The 16,487-nt window shown below is 41.1% G+C and overlaps 2 protein-coding genes and 1 non-coding gene across 6 annotated transcripts; 2 read left to right on the top strand and 1 right to left on the bottom strand.

Annotated features, from left to right (window-relative positions):
- Positions 1 to 14: 14 nt before the first annotated feature.
- LOC143214629 (ketohexokinase) lies at positions 15 to 4,813 on the top strand. The gene is made up of 3 exons (XM_076435906.1): positions 15 to 509; positions 1,227 to 1,823; positions 1,899 to 4,813. The coding sequence occupies exons 1-3, from the start codon at positions 367 to 369 to the stop codon at positions 2,323 to 2,325; spliced, it is 1,167 nt and encodes a 388-aa protein (XP_076292021.1). The 5' UTR covers positions 15 to 366; the 3' UTR covers positions 2,326 to 4,813.
- Positions 2,577 to 8,571, bottom strand: LOC143214630 (short-chain dehydrogenase/reductase family 16C member 6-like). 4 transcript variants are annotated; one of them, XM_076435907.1, is made up of 8 exons: positions 8,415 to 8,571; positions 5,226 to 5,385; positions 4,658 to 4,812; positions 4,249 to 4,426; positions 4,054 to 4,183; positions 3,856 to 3,982; positions 3,126 to 3,251; positions 2,577 to 3,060 (listed from the first exon to the last, which is right to left on the bottom strand). In XM_076435907.1, exons 1-8 carry the CDS (start codon positions 8,417 to 8,419, stop codon positions 2,991 to 2,993), a joined length of 951 nt encoding a protein of 316 aa, XP_076292022.1. In that variant the 5' UTR covers positions 8,420 to 8,571; the 3' UTR covers positions 2,577 to 2,990. The 4 variants fall into 4 exon arrangements, with proteins under 4 accessions (XP_076292022.1, XP_076292024.1, XP_076292023.1 ...); XM_076435909.1 differs by lacking the exon at positions 8,415 to 8,571 and adding an exon at positions 8,051 to 8,208; XM_076435908.1 differs by lacking the exon at positions 8,415 to 8,571 and adding an exon at positions 6,680 to 6,982.
- A 6,451-nt stretch (positions 8,572 to 15,022) lies between these two features.
- On the top strand, positions 15,023 to 15,096 carry Trnai-aau (transfer RNA isoleucine (anticodon AAU)). Its single transcript has one exon. It is a non-coding gene; the product is annotated as a tRNA-Ile (tRNA).
- The last annotated feature ends 1,391 nt before the right edge of the window (positions 15,097 to 16,487 follow it).

Below are 16,487 nucleotides of genomic sequence, written 5' to 3'. Positions count from 1 at the left end.
AAGGTACACTATATTGTTTAAGCTATAAAGTAGTGGTGTTGATGCTTCGCGATGTCACCTGTATGTCAGCTGTCATCCTATTTTTAATGAGATTCATTATCGTTATTTTTGGCATAAAAGCTGCATCGAGTTAAGAAGTTATCGATGTTGCTCTATGCGATGTGTTAAAGGTCGAGTGGATCCAATCATCTCTTACGCGTAATCTGACCGATAACGGGGGAATGTTGTATAAACGAAACGAAAGTACAGGGTACGCATTATCAGTACATAAAATTTTGTTTTGTGTGTGTACGGTGATTAGTCAGGATCCGTCGCCTGCCTGGCAGAAATTTGATGCGATTTTAGTGCTTTTGGACAGCAGTTGACATGATTTCAAGTTTCTATCAGAAAATTGTTGCAATGTCCTCTGCTGCGGTGCCGAGCCAACAAAAGATTGTCTGCATCGGGTTAACTTGTTTAGACATCGTCCAAACCTGCAAGCACTACCCCGCGGAGGATTCTGATCAAAGGTGAGATTTTTCTTTCGCGTGCGATTGCGCAATGTCATCTTTCGCCTCTCATTTCCGTTCATCAGCTGATATTTGAAGATAACATTTCGGATGATCTGAATTCATGAATGTGTTAGAAAATCATGGTTGACTGATAGTCGTGACAAATTTAGAGAGAATTACCGTTCCAATAAATACAATTTAACAACTGAAATTTAACAACTCTCCTTTCTGAGCCAAAATAGAACAAAAATTGTAAGTATACCCATTAACCCCTTGCCACACAATATGGAGTCAGACTCGTGCAATTCTATGTCTTTGTTATCAATATTTAATCATTGACACGTTCGCTACCATCATTTTATCGTTACCTACCTCCACTATGAAAATGTTTTATTGAATATAGTGCATCTATATAGTCATAAAGTCTTTGTATGTAAATAGCAATGTGTATAAAATTAATCTAATCGAAATTATGAGAGGAGTAGAGAATGTGTTAATGTAGACATACATTGTATACAAATGTTCTGTTTCTTCTAGAGGATTAATAGAGACAAATATGACCTAATTGTTGTAGCCGTGAACAAAATCATACAGCAAGGGGTTAAAGAGATTTAGAGTACATTTTACTGTAATCGTTACCATCATGCATAATGTATGTAGAATAATAGTCAAGAATACTGTACCATTGGAGAACTTTCTAGTTTTATCTTATTGTTCTTATTTCCCATGTTTCAGATCTGTGGAATACAGATGGCAAAGAGGAGGCAACGCGTCCAACACCTGCACAGTCCTTTCTTTGTTGGGAACCTCGTGCGAGTTCTTTGGTACTTTGAGCATGGATGAGCACATCAATTTCCTACAGAACGATATGAAAAAGTACAACATTGACTTCTCTCACTGTCCCATGGTACAAGGAATAGGCTGTCCAACGTCTACGGTTATTCTGAGCCAGAGTACCGGTTCACGCACAATATTACATCACAATCCCTGCATGCCTGAATTGACGCTGAAGAATTTCGAGCAACTGCATCTGCAAGACTACAGTTGGATTCATTTCGAAGGCAGAAACTTGGCTGAAGTATTGTCCATGTTGCAGTGTATAGAAAATTATAATGATATGTTGAGTTGCTTTCAAGATTCCACAGATAAGGAAAAGGATTGGAACCTAGTGCCGATCACAGTTAGCGTGGAGCTAGAACGTCCCAGGCAGGAATTGTTAGATTTACTACCGTACGTCGACGTGGCATTTATATCTAAGGATTTTGCTCAAAGTAGGGGCTACGATAATATGAGTGAAACGCTGAAGAACATTAGCGACGATGCTAAGTCTGGGTAAGTGGTAAAGATCAAGGGTTCTTATAAATTATATACAATGTAGAAATATTTGATTGATTTTATATTTTCCAGGGCAACTTTGATCTGTGCTTGGGGAGATCGAGGTGCTATGGCAAGAACTCCTGATAACATCACAGTACAATCTCCTGCTTTCTCGCCACACAAAGTTGTGGACACTTTGGGTGCCGGCGATACGTTCAATGCAGCTGTGCTGCACTATTTAAACAAAGCGAAATTAAATTATGTTAAAAAGAGAATGTCCGAGTCGATTGAATCGAATAACGAGGACTACCAACGGAACATCAAAAGGAATTATAACATAGAAAGCACAGAATGGAGCCATACCGAATTTATTACGCAAAGTGTTTTACAAGCAGCTGTGAGCTTCGGTTGTCGAGTGGCCGGCGCTAAGGTTGGCTTGAAGGGTTATAGCAAACTGGAAGAGATGTTGAAAAACACGTTGGACAGTAGTCAGAACAATATACCGAGTGATATGTAAATATTTTAAGACTCAATTTGTATCTATTTTAACGGCATTTTATACAATTGTTACCTGTTTTCCAATGTTTATCGACCTTATCTAAAAATATGCTTCGATAATCTTTGATATTTATCTTAGGAAGAAAAATCCGCTGTGTGTCTCGATTAGATTAAGATAAAATAAATTATATTGATGTTATTACACATGTTTGCACGTTAATCGATCGTTCGGAGGATACGGATTACAATCAAAAGAAAAACAGAGACAGGTATCAGGCAACATTCATTTAATATGAATCGTTAGAAAATGATAAAAGAAAAGAACTTCAGTAAATACAAGTTTCTTTCTTGCACATCAAGGAATACTTTCTTCAGTTTTACACACATTATGCATAACTCCTTATGAAATACCGACAACAAGTAAGAGAGAAAATTAGAAATGTGTTCGAAGATAATGGTGAATGGTGAACGGAATATTCCAAGGAGTTCCATTCCCTAATCGATAACTTATCCGCAAGTTTATGAACAGAATTATTGTGCACACAATAATACTAGAAAACCGCTCAGATATGTAAATAGCCCGCTTTTTTCGTTTTGTGTTTAATAGTTCATAAGCGTTGGCGTGGATCGTCGACAAGACTTCTTCTTTGTCGTTTGTTAGGATAGGTGTCCCAGGAACATTAGTTAACTGTCCGCCTCGACGCCCGAAGCGAGGAAGTCTATCACGCCAACCAAGCCCGTTTCAGGGAGGCATCTGGAAGAAACAGACCGTGTCGATTCATCGAAGATCACTATCGAACTGCCGCCGTCGACGCTTACCTTAAGAAAGAGTTGACATAGATCCAGATCGCGGGAATGGACAATTCTCGGATGTTCCGCCTCTGCGCCTTAACTATTTCAACAACTGCCTCTTTCGGTGAAACCAGTGCCATGATGCTCGGGAACCTGAATAAAAAACAAAATCATGTGTGTTAAATGGAAATCATTTCACGCAAATTCTATCCGGACCAGAACTCTAATTCGAACTCAGATACTCAATTTCAGTATACTTGGTGAACATTTACACAGAAACTTCATCTTTCAGTAATCGCGAAAGGAAGCTCTGGTAACGAGTCGAATATGCGAGTAGCAAGAGCTCTAATTGGGACGGCATACAGGCCACTCGATTCCCAAAATTATAATCATTATCTCGTTGCGCAATGTTCTTCATTTTAATCGCGTCGTTTTTTAAAATACAAAATCAATGTTATTCCTGATCTCGAGACTGATTTATTGACTTTTTAGGACCTTTTGGTTGCTTTATCGCGTCCGTACGCTAGCTTTACTTTTTCACACAATTTCATTTTGTACGCTGTTTGGGAATAGAGCAGCTTGTAGCCTCGCTACATTTAATAGTTGATTGGTTCGTTTTAAAAAGTGTGCCCACCTCTGGTCCAATAATCGAGCCTGCATGCGAACACACGTTATGCGATTAACTTTAAGCAATTGTTTGAACATTAGGCACAGTTACGTGAGATCAAAGAAACTAAACCAGCTCAGAGAGTCCTACCTGATCTTTGGGTTCTTGCAGAGTCCTGTGTCCACCATGTACGGATAGATGGTGGTGAATTTGATTTGGGAAGGGTTGTCCTTAGGGCTCGCGGTTCGAAGCTCCTCCTGCAGACTCTCCATCAACCCTGCGTTTATTAGAAGAAACAGACTCGGATGATGAAAGATATTCGGTGGAAGATAAACGAAAATTTCTCACCTCTCACAGCGAATTTCGAGGCACAGTATGGCACCAGGTTCGCCAGACCGACGATTCCGGCCATCGACGACAGGGCAACGACGTGCCCATGGTTCTTCTGGATCATGGAAGGCAGGAAAGCTTGCAGAGTCTGTGGAGAATTAAGGAGATACGAACAAATTTACCCAGAGGTGTACTATTGTTTTACAAGTTTACCCAGAGGTGTGCTAACACGTTGATGTTGAATATTCGCTCGATTTCTTCCTGCGAGTGGTCCATGAACGTACGGCAAGGCATGATGCCGGCGTTATTGACTAGGATCGTGACATCGCCAACTTCCTCCTTGACCTTCTGCGCCACTTTGAACACCTCATCTCTTTTCGATACGTCGCATCTGACACAGAAAAATATTTGTACATTAGGTTTGTAACACACGCAAGCTCGCCGAAAAGTATAAACACATGTTATTCGAACATTTAAATTATAGCTCATTACAGATTAACAGAATGTCATGGTAAAATCGGTGCATATGAAATGTCATGTATGGGATTAGTACTACACGTGTTATTAGCTTTTTTAGACTTAGTTTTAGAATTAATTTACATATGTCGATTCGAATACGAACTTGTAGCCGTAGGCCTTAACCCCGCCCAGTTGCTTAATTTCCTCTACAGTCTCATCGTTTCCTTGTTGATTCAGATCCCAGCAAACAACTGTTGCTCCCAGCGATGCGTATTTCAGCGCTAATTCCTTGCCAATTCCGTGTCCTGCGCCCGTCACCTATGCAGTGGGCATACAGACATTTGATTAGCATGTGGTCGCATCAGTCAATCTCAGGACCGCTTATGTAAATGAGGTAAGCAAAAAGTATTACAAGAAATATAGGATACTTCATTAGAATGAATATGCAGTTACTTTGCTGGATGATTCAACAGCATTTAAAAACTGGCTATCTACATGTGGCGTGGAAACAAAGAAATTTATATGCAATTTCGATAGACGAATACGCACATTTAAAATTCTGCAAAATGTAAATGAAAAAATTCGATCTTCTGGACGTAGATTTAACGTTAAAAGATGCAAAATACGTTGTGTATTATTATAATTAGACTGCGGATCTTTATGCAAAATAAAAACGGGCTGCATCATTTTTAAGAAACAGGTGCCACACGAAAATGTCATGGCTAAAATACCAAAACAGTCTCTCCAGCGACGCTCTTCTCCTCAACAGGCACGAATAGCCTGTAGATCCCTTCTCCGATGTAGTAGAAGATCTTCAGGAGTATCATAAAGATGTCGACGGCGATTAACGCCCCTCCGTACGCCTTCACCATGTTTTCTCGGAGCGTTCCCCTGTAAAACGAAAATCCCAGGCTCGCTGATGAAAAGGACCAGTCACTCTGTCTCGTTCACCAATTAACTCGGTTTGTCAAAGCAAAGTACGAACTTCATGACTCGCGGCTACCCGAATTGGTTCCCCTCGGAATCTTCCGGTGTATTGGAGTTGGCAAACACGGCACACCAGTCGAACGCGATTATGTAAAATCCCCAGTGCACCGAGCCAACCTTCAATTTCACCGTTTGCGAAATGCGTCGCACGGGGATGGACGTGGAAGCACACAGCTATGTAATTCTGCCTTTTGGAGGCGCGTTTACGTCGTATTCGCGGCAAACCGGTATTTCAAAGACGATCGAACGGATCCCAAACACACCGTATCGTTTATACAAGAAATAACGCTATTAACGATTTATCGTTTGCCGAGATTGCAATCTAAAAATAAATTTCGCTAATAAAAGTCTCGTTTACGGTCTTGTTTACCATCCTTTATGTAAGACGAGATAAGACAATGCGTTTGCGAAATTGAAACGAGCTTCGACAAACGATTATTTTTATTCTATCTTGATCGGGCGGGAGTTCAAACGAGAACGATATAACTAATCGCGATTGTTGATACAGGTCTCGAAGAATGAGGCACTTCGGGAGTTTCGGAGAATCTGGAGCGACTGGTGCTGCAGCGATTGACACAACAACGATTCGATTGATCCCTGGCTGCGTCATCGACTAAAATTTGCGAGCGATCCTTTTGTTTGCGTGATGAGTCGAAAACGATGTCAAGCCGGCAAACACACAGCTCTCCCGGCGTTACATAAAAATAGCTTTCGAACACCCCCTCGGTCAGAAGTTGTCGTCATCGAAGAAAGCGTCAACTTGTCGCGCGCATTAACGAGCCTAATTACAAACATTTACTGCCAATTCGGCCGATGCGTGAAAAGCACTCGAGCTAAATCAGCTTCAAGGCGATGCCAATTAAGAACTGTCACGGGGAATGCCGAAGAAGAAATCGGGATCACGGTGCATGGAAATCGCCTGCCGCAAAAACTGACTGCGAGGAAGCAAAAAGACGATTAAAATCTAATTGGAGAGCATTGTGCAAAAGTTTTTGCTAGTTAAGTCAGGAAACATCTGCAGGGTATTCTCGCGGTTCGCAAATAGACTATGCACTGTGCTCGATGATTAACGGCCACATGTATCAAACAACATATACGTAATTGTGTCATACGCCGCAGATGAACGTTTTCCTAAGGAGAACGTTGAAAGGCACTAAATCCTGTCGAGGATGACGGCGATACTGAAAGGAAGCCTCACCGAGTCAGCGTGGATCGATCAGGTACAAAATCGGCGAGAACTGACGAACCGGTTCCGTTCGTCTTCGACTCGCGACTGAACCGAGCGCTTGTAATGCCACTCTGACCAGCACGGACGGGAATGTTCATGCCACTAGACTATAGGATGATTCAGAATATCGGCTGGAATAGTAACAGGGTGGGTGGTAGTTGCTGCGTGTCGATTTTGCCGGGAAATTGTCGCTGGGGTGCAGGCCACCGTTGAGAAAATTGTATACTTTGCCGGCATTGGTTCAGTGGCCGAAGACACTAGAAACCAGACTTCAAAACACGCTTCAGAACTGGTTCAGGTATTCGCACTGCAGTAAACACCGTCTAAGCTAACCAACATGGTTCCAAACAACCAGATCGCCATAGGTATTTATCTTGGTAAATATATAAATAGGTAAATCTATACTGATTTACATATTGTAATTGGACATTACTTGATACTGTCACTTTGATGTAAGTCTTAAAACATCAGGATTTAGATAGTACGTTCCTAACTCTGAGTGGAAATGGACCCAAGTCAACATCTCCGCATTCGTCCGCAAAGGGTTAGACTCGTCACGCAAATAGAACGGAGTACTCCTTCAAGACCGATCCGGACGATCTGAATTTTCTCTAGTACCTAAATGGATTAGATCACTATACGATGCGTAAGCGATAGTTTTTACAATTATAAAAAAAACACGATTTGTATGCACGTACATATACTACGTCGATCCTGCTTCTAAGAAAAGCTAACTCCGTTCTGTTCAATTTCAAAGCAAACCGAAAGCATGTTATTTATCTCCCCTCTTCGTCACCGACAACACGCAATATCAAATGGAAACATCGTAACATCATTATCATCCAAACGATGGGATAGGACGAGTCATTCTCGACCTCCAGCACATCTCAGTCACGAAATCATGGTTTCCTCGAATAATTCGAGCAGATCTGGTCACGGATTCACTCGGAGTTTATCAGCGTGTGTATTCAGTTATCACGAGAAAGGCTTGGAGAGCGCGCGACGCAGTTTTGTTGTCTCGAGAATATTCGACGAACCAATTTCTACCTGCGATCGTGCTGATTTCGCGATCATTTCGAGGAAGTTAAGAGAGAGAGAGAGAGAGAGAGAGAGAGAGAGAGAGAGAGAGAGAGAGAGAGAGAGAGAGAGAGAGAGAGAGAGAGAGAGAGAGAGAGAAAGACTTTTGTCCCCGACCTTCGTGTTTCTTCCTACAGCTACGAATGTTCTATAGGAAGAAAATACCGCTAACCACCGGATGAGGAGAGAGAGAGAGAGAGATAACGTTACGACTGTGTAGAAAGAGTAAGAACTTTTCGTTTCGAGAATATATGAGGCACGCACGCTCTCTTCACTTTCGCTGTTCGCTGTCCTGGCAACAGCATCTCTCGCGCGAAACTGCGGGCACTTCTGCCTTTATTGCACGAACGAACTTCTCGCGACGATATATTCCGGCTTTTATACGTGGCTTACACAATCACTTTCGTTTCACGATACACGTCTCGTACACGGCCCGGCCGAGTTTTACCCGTAAAACGGGTCCACGGCCGGTTCTCCTTCGAATATGGGTCATCCGCGGTCGTAAACTCTCGATATTGCGACATTTTCTCGGACCCCCTTTCCCAAAAATTGGTAAAATTTCATCGGTATTCGCTTCGATAACTGTCGCTAATTTCGCAGAAACAGTCTCCCCTCACATTGTACTTACGCCATTTTTACCGCGATATCGTTACTCGGTATCAGCTGCGAAGTCGTGTCGGGCCGCCGCAGTGAGACGATCACGACTAAGCCATCATGTGCCCGGCGATAATATAAATATGCTCGTAGAGGGAGAGCATACCGGTGATAAAAAGTACGTGGAAACCGAGGCGACTCGAATGGGATTTTCGTTGGACACATGACCGCGACCCGATCTCTTTCGATCGGATTCGATCCAAACAATCAATCACTCGTGTTAATCCGACGCGGCCAGCAACATCTGTAGATCTCAAGCGTGCGAGAGGATCGTTTTCGATTTTTCACGATGAAAATGGAGTTCGCGCGACTATAGCCGCCCATGGGTCAATGCACCAATTCATCGATCCCCCCATACGTACGCCTTCGGGTGAAATTTTAATTTCACGTAGCTACGATCGTTGTGTGAGAGACACGGGTGCAATCCGCGTTGGAGAACCTCTGGAGCGTATTTTAAGAAACACAACACACGCGCGCGCGTACACTACGCGAACTGAAAAGTCGCCGTTCTTGGGAAGCGTTAAAGGTCGATTTATACTATCCGCACAGTTTCGTTTCCGTATCGTCACCCTTCCGACACAGACAGACAGACAGTAGTATTCGTCAAATGGTCCGCATCCGATCGGTCAGGTTAAGACCAATTATGCCTTTCGAAAATTTTCAAAAATGTTAGGATATAAAATACAACAGAACTTAGTATGATTTTAATTGATTTCAGATCTAAAACGGCTACTACCACGGACAATAAGATTTTATTTTATTCCACTTTCTTAAAGTTCGTCTACAAAAATTGCAAACTGCATAAACATCCGCATTCTAATTATTAGATATTAATATTTGTCTGGTCGGAAACGTTCCGTGTCTGTGCGGATAGTGTAAATCGACCTCAACGCGTTTTGCTTTATAGTCTTCGCTACCGTTCTCTTGTACAAGTTGGACCGATTAGAACCTCTTTCGCGAGTAATTGGTCCGTGGAATGGAGACACGGTTCCTTTGTGATCCACGACGATTCGCGGTGACGTTAATTGCAACCTCGGTGGACGACTTAGAGCGACAAATGTGCACAGAAATCGAAAGAATCGCGGTTTCACCCTTGCAAGGAGGACGCTGCTGACGATTGAAATCCTTATGCACTCATTTTCGTGTCTAATTCTTTGAGATCAACATTAATTTATTATTAAATTAATTTATTATTAAATTAATTTATTTATTACAAAATACAATTTGTACGCATCAAAATTGGAAGCTAAGAAAAAATTGATTTCCCTAATTAATAATTTTATCGTGTCGACGATAGTATATCGATTTTCTTAAATTCTTGTTATCTCTTTGCTATCCTAGATTGCGCCTATTCATGTTTGTTATGAATGCATGATATCCGCAGTGTAGTAATCAGTCCAACTGGGAGAATCTAGGTCTGGGTTATGTTTGAATGATCTTGTAACCTCGGAGTGATTATATTTGAATATATAGCATTATATAAAATCATTCAGTTGGAGATCAGCTATGAACGTAATCCGCGGACATTCTATAGACATAAGAACCTACTATAAGTATACCAGTTTGAGTTTTATTAGCATGGTTGAGGTCCATAGAAGGTTTACGAAAGACCTTTCGATTCGGAGTCAATGTACATCTTACGAGTCACATGGTACTGATCGATGTGTGTTCACTTTCCTCGCGTTTAGACTTTAAAAGAACGGTTCAAAATGTCGTGACATATTGTTCCATTGTTGTAATATTCTTTTTGTTCTGCTACGAGCAGCAACAATAGAAGTTGTTGGCGTCAAATAGCACCGGAAACGCAGGGCGTAGAAAAATCATATGTCGTGGCTTCAGGGGGCGAAGCTACCTCGTTGAATCGTTAGACATTCGTAGAAAGAACTGTCCCGAAGACCCGTTTATAATAACGAATATTTCTAATAAATTTTTGCACCGCAGTATTAAAAGTAATTAATTTTATATGCAAGAATCAGCCCCATGGCTGAGGTATCAACGATATAATGATGTGGTTCGAGACCATTGGCAGTTGAAAGGACAAAAGACATTGTATTTTTATAACGTTCCTTGTACTTTTTTTATTTTATGCAATTTCTATGTGTATAATTATATTTTGGCAACGAACAACATTTTACTATATATAAAGATATTAAAATTCTGTCATTTTTCACAGTTTCTAAATATAGTTGATCAAGGTTCTATCATATCTTTCGAACGTGCAATTGTTCTCTGCAATTCCTCCGATAAACAATTTTTATGTATTTTCTTGCACAGAGCCTGTGCAAATCGTCGAACTCATTATTCCGCGATGACCGTGAACGGCAACTTAAATGAATGAGCAAAAAGTTGATGCCGGAAGAACTTCCGCGTCGGTTGAACTTTTTCCTCGATGCATTCTTCATCGTTCGAATCGTTCCGCGCTCTAAAGGAGGTTCGTGAACCCAAGATATCGATCTCACTATTCCTAGAGACGACGAGGAACGGTCAATGGACTGTCTTTTGCATGCAACAGTCGGTCTAACAATAGTTCGTGGCTCGAAACGTTCTTGCTGGCAGCCTGGCATCTCGGAAGCATTTCGCAGACTTCCGTTCTTCAGTTCCACGTCCGCGGTACATTGCCTGCAATCGTGATTTCCTAATCGGGAAAACGTGCTAATCGTTGCGTATACTGCTCGCACGTCACCCGTTTGTGTAAACCCCGACAACTTTGAATAAATCCTCGGTGAGCTTTACTGCGAGCCTGGAATGCAAAGGGCTTTGATTATCACGAGAAACTCGTTCGACCCCTTTAATGCAACGCGGAACAATTTCGCGTGAACGTAGGGCAATTAACGCTCCGTTCGCTGACATTTTGCGCGCTTCGATTACGCGATTAGGCGCGAGGATGTTGCCCGAGGAGCTAAACGCTTCAACCGTTGTAGATCATGCGAGCGATCCGCGTGGGTGGCAATAAACGCTCCCGGTCGCTCCAAATACAACACAGACTCACTCGCGAATTATTACGCGTCTGTTTACGGATCTATTGCGCAGCTTCGCGAACTGCACATACTGGTTGGCCTTAGTTGGTTAGTCATAGCAAAATAGTCATTAGTCAAAACTTTTTGATTAATTAGTGAAAACTAATTAATAATATTAATGTACATGTGTTAATCGCACAATAGTGACTGATGACTAAAGAATGATGACTGATCATCTACTACTAATTCACTAATAAGCAATAGCTAACGATTACATAGAGCTGTGACTACCTATTGGCCATTTAGTTATCACTAACTCATCAAAAAGTTTTGACTAATGACTATTTTGCTATGATCAACATTCAAGAAGACTATTACATAGTCATTTTTAAATATTAGTTGATTATTGCCCTACTCTGATTTCAGCCCACTCTTGACATAGCCGAAAACCAGATGTCCTCGCCAGTGACCATCGTTTCATTACCAACTTTCACTTTCCCTCCCCAACAATTCCCCTACTCCAGGCCTGGGCGACGTTGGCTCAAAGAACACATGTTGCTGCTACTCCTCTGTCGGAGTGGACGTGATGGGGACTGTCTTACCGAGTAAGAAAATGAGAGCTTACCGAGCAAGAGAAGGAGAGATGCAGCAACATGTGTTTTTCGAGCCAGCGTCGTCCATGCCTGCCCTACCAGTCCCTTCCAATTTTCCTGATCATCCTAGCACCATTCCTCTGGTACAAAATAAAGACTTTCCACCAAATTTCCGGGATTACGACTGTTTAGATATGTATATTGTATAAGCGTTCGGTTAGAACAAGGAACCCCTGTTTGGTCGTGTCTGGATTTTCCAGATTTCGGCCAGGCGCCGAAATTCTACCCGTAGTCAGTGTTGGGCAATAAATAAATAAAGTTATTTGTGTGGTGTATGTATGATTGAGTGAGTGAGTGAGAAAGGAAGTTGAGTGAGGAAAGACGAGAGAATGTGTGAGAGAATGAGAGAGAGAGAGTTCGCGAAGCGAATTCGGCGACAGCCGCGTCGAGACAGATTCAGGCAGATTGGGAACAACAGTCAAAGTAGGCAGATGTACTATTGGTTGTGTGGCAAATCGTGAGGATTGTTTAAATGTATCGAGCTGTTCAATAAAAGTTACAAGATTTGTTATTTGGATATTCAAATAAAAAGTAAAAATAATTATTTATTATTTGAGCAAGTCTAAATAGAATTAAAATAGAACTAAATAAAATTATTCCTTTCAAATAATATTAATCCTATATAAATTTACTTAAATTTTATTAGTAATATTATTCCTCTCAAATAATATTAATCCTATATAAATTTACTTAAATTTTATTAGTAATATTATTCCTCTCAAATAATATTTAATTATTTATTATTTACAATAAAATTTGCTCAACACTGCCCGTAGTTTATTCCCTGGGACACCACGTGCTACATATCCTCGACTGTATATGTCATGTCTTCGAGTGTCGTCTTGTCGTCGCCCCAGCGCCGAAATTCGAACCCTATTTATTTTCTGGGGTCCACTCGTTGGCCAGTTACTCGAAGATATTTTTGTGGTTGTCAGGAAGAACGCCGCATGTCACACACTTTCACTTTCGAGATATAGCCGTTTAAAGTTTCGATCACTAATGCTTCGACATAGGACATCGGTTAAATTGTATTATTTTATCGAGCCTTTCGAATTTGTTTTCATGACTTTTTTCTGGTAAATACGTCAATTCTATACTACGAAGCTCAATGAATGCATAAACTCAATTTTTTTTAAATTGGGACATGCGGCGTTTTTTCTTGCAACCACAGATTCATCTTGCGACTCGCCCCTCTTCTCCATCGATACCCCCACGCGTTGAAAATTGTAAAGGAGAGGGAAGGATTATGTTTTCCTTATCCTGGTCCTGTGTGCCCCACATCAGATTCTTTCCGACTGTCGGCTTAGTAACTTCAAAACCTAGACATCTTGTACCGACAGTCGAGTCTCTCGTAGACATTAGTTTTGAATAAAGTATTGTTTGAAAATCTTGCAATGTTGTTCTTCTCATTGAGGGAAGTGGTCCTTCGAGAACTTAGTCACAGACATGTTAGCGTCAACGTGTTTTAAGATTGCAAGGATTATGTGTACCTGGGTGTACGTGACATCCTGAATAGTGATGCATGAGATAAACAGAACCGTCGTCGGACGATGGCGAGTGGGCACTGGGCCATTCAGCTATCGTTCAGGAAGGTCATGTTTATGAGGATGTGACAAGTGAAACTTGCCGAGGGTATGCAACCCAAGGCCACACTGCCCTAAAGAATTGGGACTTTGTTCCAAGAGGATCTGACCACGGAGTGGCGAAGGGAAGAGTGCCTTTTGGTGAGAGGACTGTGTCACGGCACTTACTGGCACTTACCCCAGAACCTTCGAAGGGCAGACATATAGTTAGTCGGCACACCACGTGCAAGTTTACGAGTAGTGCGAACAATTATATTATTGGTCCAACCAAGAAACTACTCAACAACGACACTTGGTTCCAAAGGAAATTTTTGCAAAGAAAAGAACATTGGTAAGTGCGTAAGAATCCATCCGGCAGTCAAGACAGCATGAATGTGGATAATGTCCACATAGCATCGGTATATACATAGATAACTTCAGAGTTATCACTGCAGCAAATAGACTACAGATTTGATGCATCTATAGCAGACATGGATGAGTGCGAAACGAAAGTGTAGAGACATTATTGTTTCGGTAGTCATTAAGGGTTGAAATGTCACGTGACGCTACGGTGGGGTCAACGGATATTCGACCGTTAATATCAATGCTCTGACGAGGCAGTTTACATGCAGATGATACGCTTGTTTGTGCGGAGTTAAAAATAATTTATGATAATCCTTGACTTCTGGCACTTATATAAGTTTATTTGGTCATTAACTATGCTAACAACCTCAGCCAAATGAAGTTTTTCTGTTACCAGTCGCAGACTTTTGTGTTCATTACGCTTCGCTGTCGATATTAACTCAATTACAGTAAAATATATTTCAATACGCTTAAAGTTTACAGTATTCTATTAGGTCGGAAAGAAACTTCTTGCGGTTTTTATTATAGAATCAAAATAACAAAAACCGTAAGAACTTTCTTTCCGACCTAATGTTTGCATTTCAAGAGTTGCTTACGAATAAAGCATGTGTTCGAAGAAACATTCGGTAGCAGTTTTGTTTTTTGACGATTAACAATCGTTGGAGTTGATCAATCCGATTGATTGTGCCTGCTTTTGACGGATAAAGAGATCTTTATCGTCGATAAAGATCGAAAACAAACCTGAAATAATATCTTTTTAATTATCTGTGGTCGACACCCTGCATAAAAAACTGACAATGCATTATCATACTCATTATCAAGAGTCGTTCTTAATAATGAAAAATACTTTGAACTTTGACAATACTCACCAACGAAACAAAAACGATTCAGTCATGTTAGTCATAAGTTAATGAGCATGGACGTCGTAAACTGTAAACGTCTTACTTAACGATACATATTTTAAAAGATAATGAAGGTCAGATAAAATACGACTTTGATTTCGAAAAAGAATTGACAACAACAGTATAATAAACCTACAAGTAACAAGGCCCATTAGCTCAGTTGGTTAGAGCGTCGTGCTAATAACGCGAAGGTCGTGGGTTCGATCCCCCCATGGGCCAAATTTTTTCTTTTTAATCATCATACATCCATTTTTTAAATAAAACATCAGCACCATCCTTTCCAATTATTTTTGCAGCATCGCTTATAGCATAAGCATAAAACTGTCATTAAAATGGATTGAGTTGACTTCAGTTGTGTAATAATCCGTAATAGTTGTGCATAATGTACGATTATGTATTACGGAGGCATCTGATGGATATCGAACCACGTCTGTATGTCAGACGAATCAAGCCAGGTTCGCGTGCTTTAGTATATGCAGGAAGTAGAATTGGTTGATCGTGATCAGACGTGGTCAGACGATCCCTATGCAATAGCACGTGTATTCGTTGCATTTCCAAACTCGATTTTCTCGAAAATGAAGATCCGGATAAAAAAATGTTACTTGTACCGAATTTTCTTCTTACTTTTTTATATAGAATCACCCCCTGCCCGACTGTACTACGATTTCCGGCCCTCCCTGTATTTTATAAGATTCTACGATTGCAATCAATTATTGCAACGGGGGTACCACCGTTGGTAATCGAGATCTCGTCGGTGCCTCGTCTCTGCTGGTACTGCTGACAGACAAATGTTACCGACAGATAGGTTACAGAAATAGTTAGTGGCGCCATCGTGTAGCGAATCACTTTTACCACCTGTCGGTAATTGTGTCTACCAGTTTCGTCGTTTTACTGCTACGTGAAGTGGCCCTAAATTTTGCTTTTCGGAGCAGATGATTCATGTCGCTGTCAGCTTTGCTCCTTATGGGCAGAGTGGTAAGAATCGTCTGTTCCTATAAATAGTGTTCATCAGTGACTAAAGATTATGATTTTCGGGATCGGAAATGTACCTACTCGCATTTCTATAGAAGTTAAACTATTCCTCCCAATTTTTAAGTGTATTGAGGGCTTCGGGAACTCTAGAAAAATTGATCTAGAGATCCTTGAAATCTTCAGAATACCTTAGAAGGACTTTCATTATTAGAAAACTTCCAGCATCTGAGGAAATCCAATATTGAAAGATCTGTACGAGTCCTTCCCATCTTGTAAATAAAAACAATTGTTCGCTACTTCATTGAGGCATGTTCTTTAAGAGAAAGAAAACAGCCTGTTCGTTTCATTTCCTGTTGGACGTACCTGTCCGCGGGATAATATGCGTGGATCACGCGAGAACAGGGCGGCTGCATACAAATCATCAAACGCGAGTGCAGCGCGTTCGGATGTTCCGCTATGTTAACGCTTTGTGTGTCAAGTAGCTGTAATGGATATTCTAATCAAGAAGGTTACACGGTTAGAAGATTCTTCGACAGGTCATAATCGAAATTTATTAGTAAAGGGCTGCCTCAAGTCTAGACAACTGACACATGCATCCTATCTCTCGAAGTTCACAAACAAATCGTTACATAAATGTT

Source organism: Lasioglossum baleicum, chromosome 12 (assembly GCF_051020765.1).
Source record: "Lasioglossum baleicum chromosome 12, iyLasBale1, whole genome shotgun sequence".
Lineage (NCBI taxonomy): Eukaryota > Metazoa > Arthropoda > Insecta > Hymenoptera > Halictidae > Lasioglossum > Lasioglossum baleicum.
The sequence above is the reverse complement of the archived record's forward strand: the minus strand, read 5'-3'. Positions and strand labels throughout refer to the sequence as shown.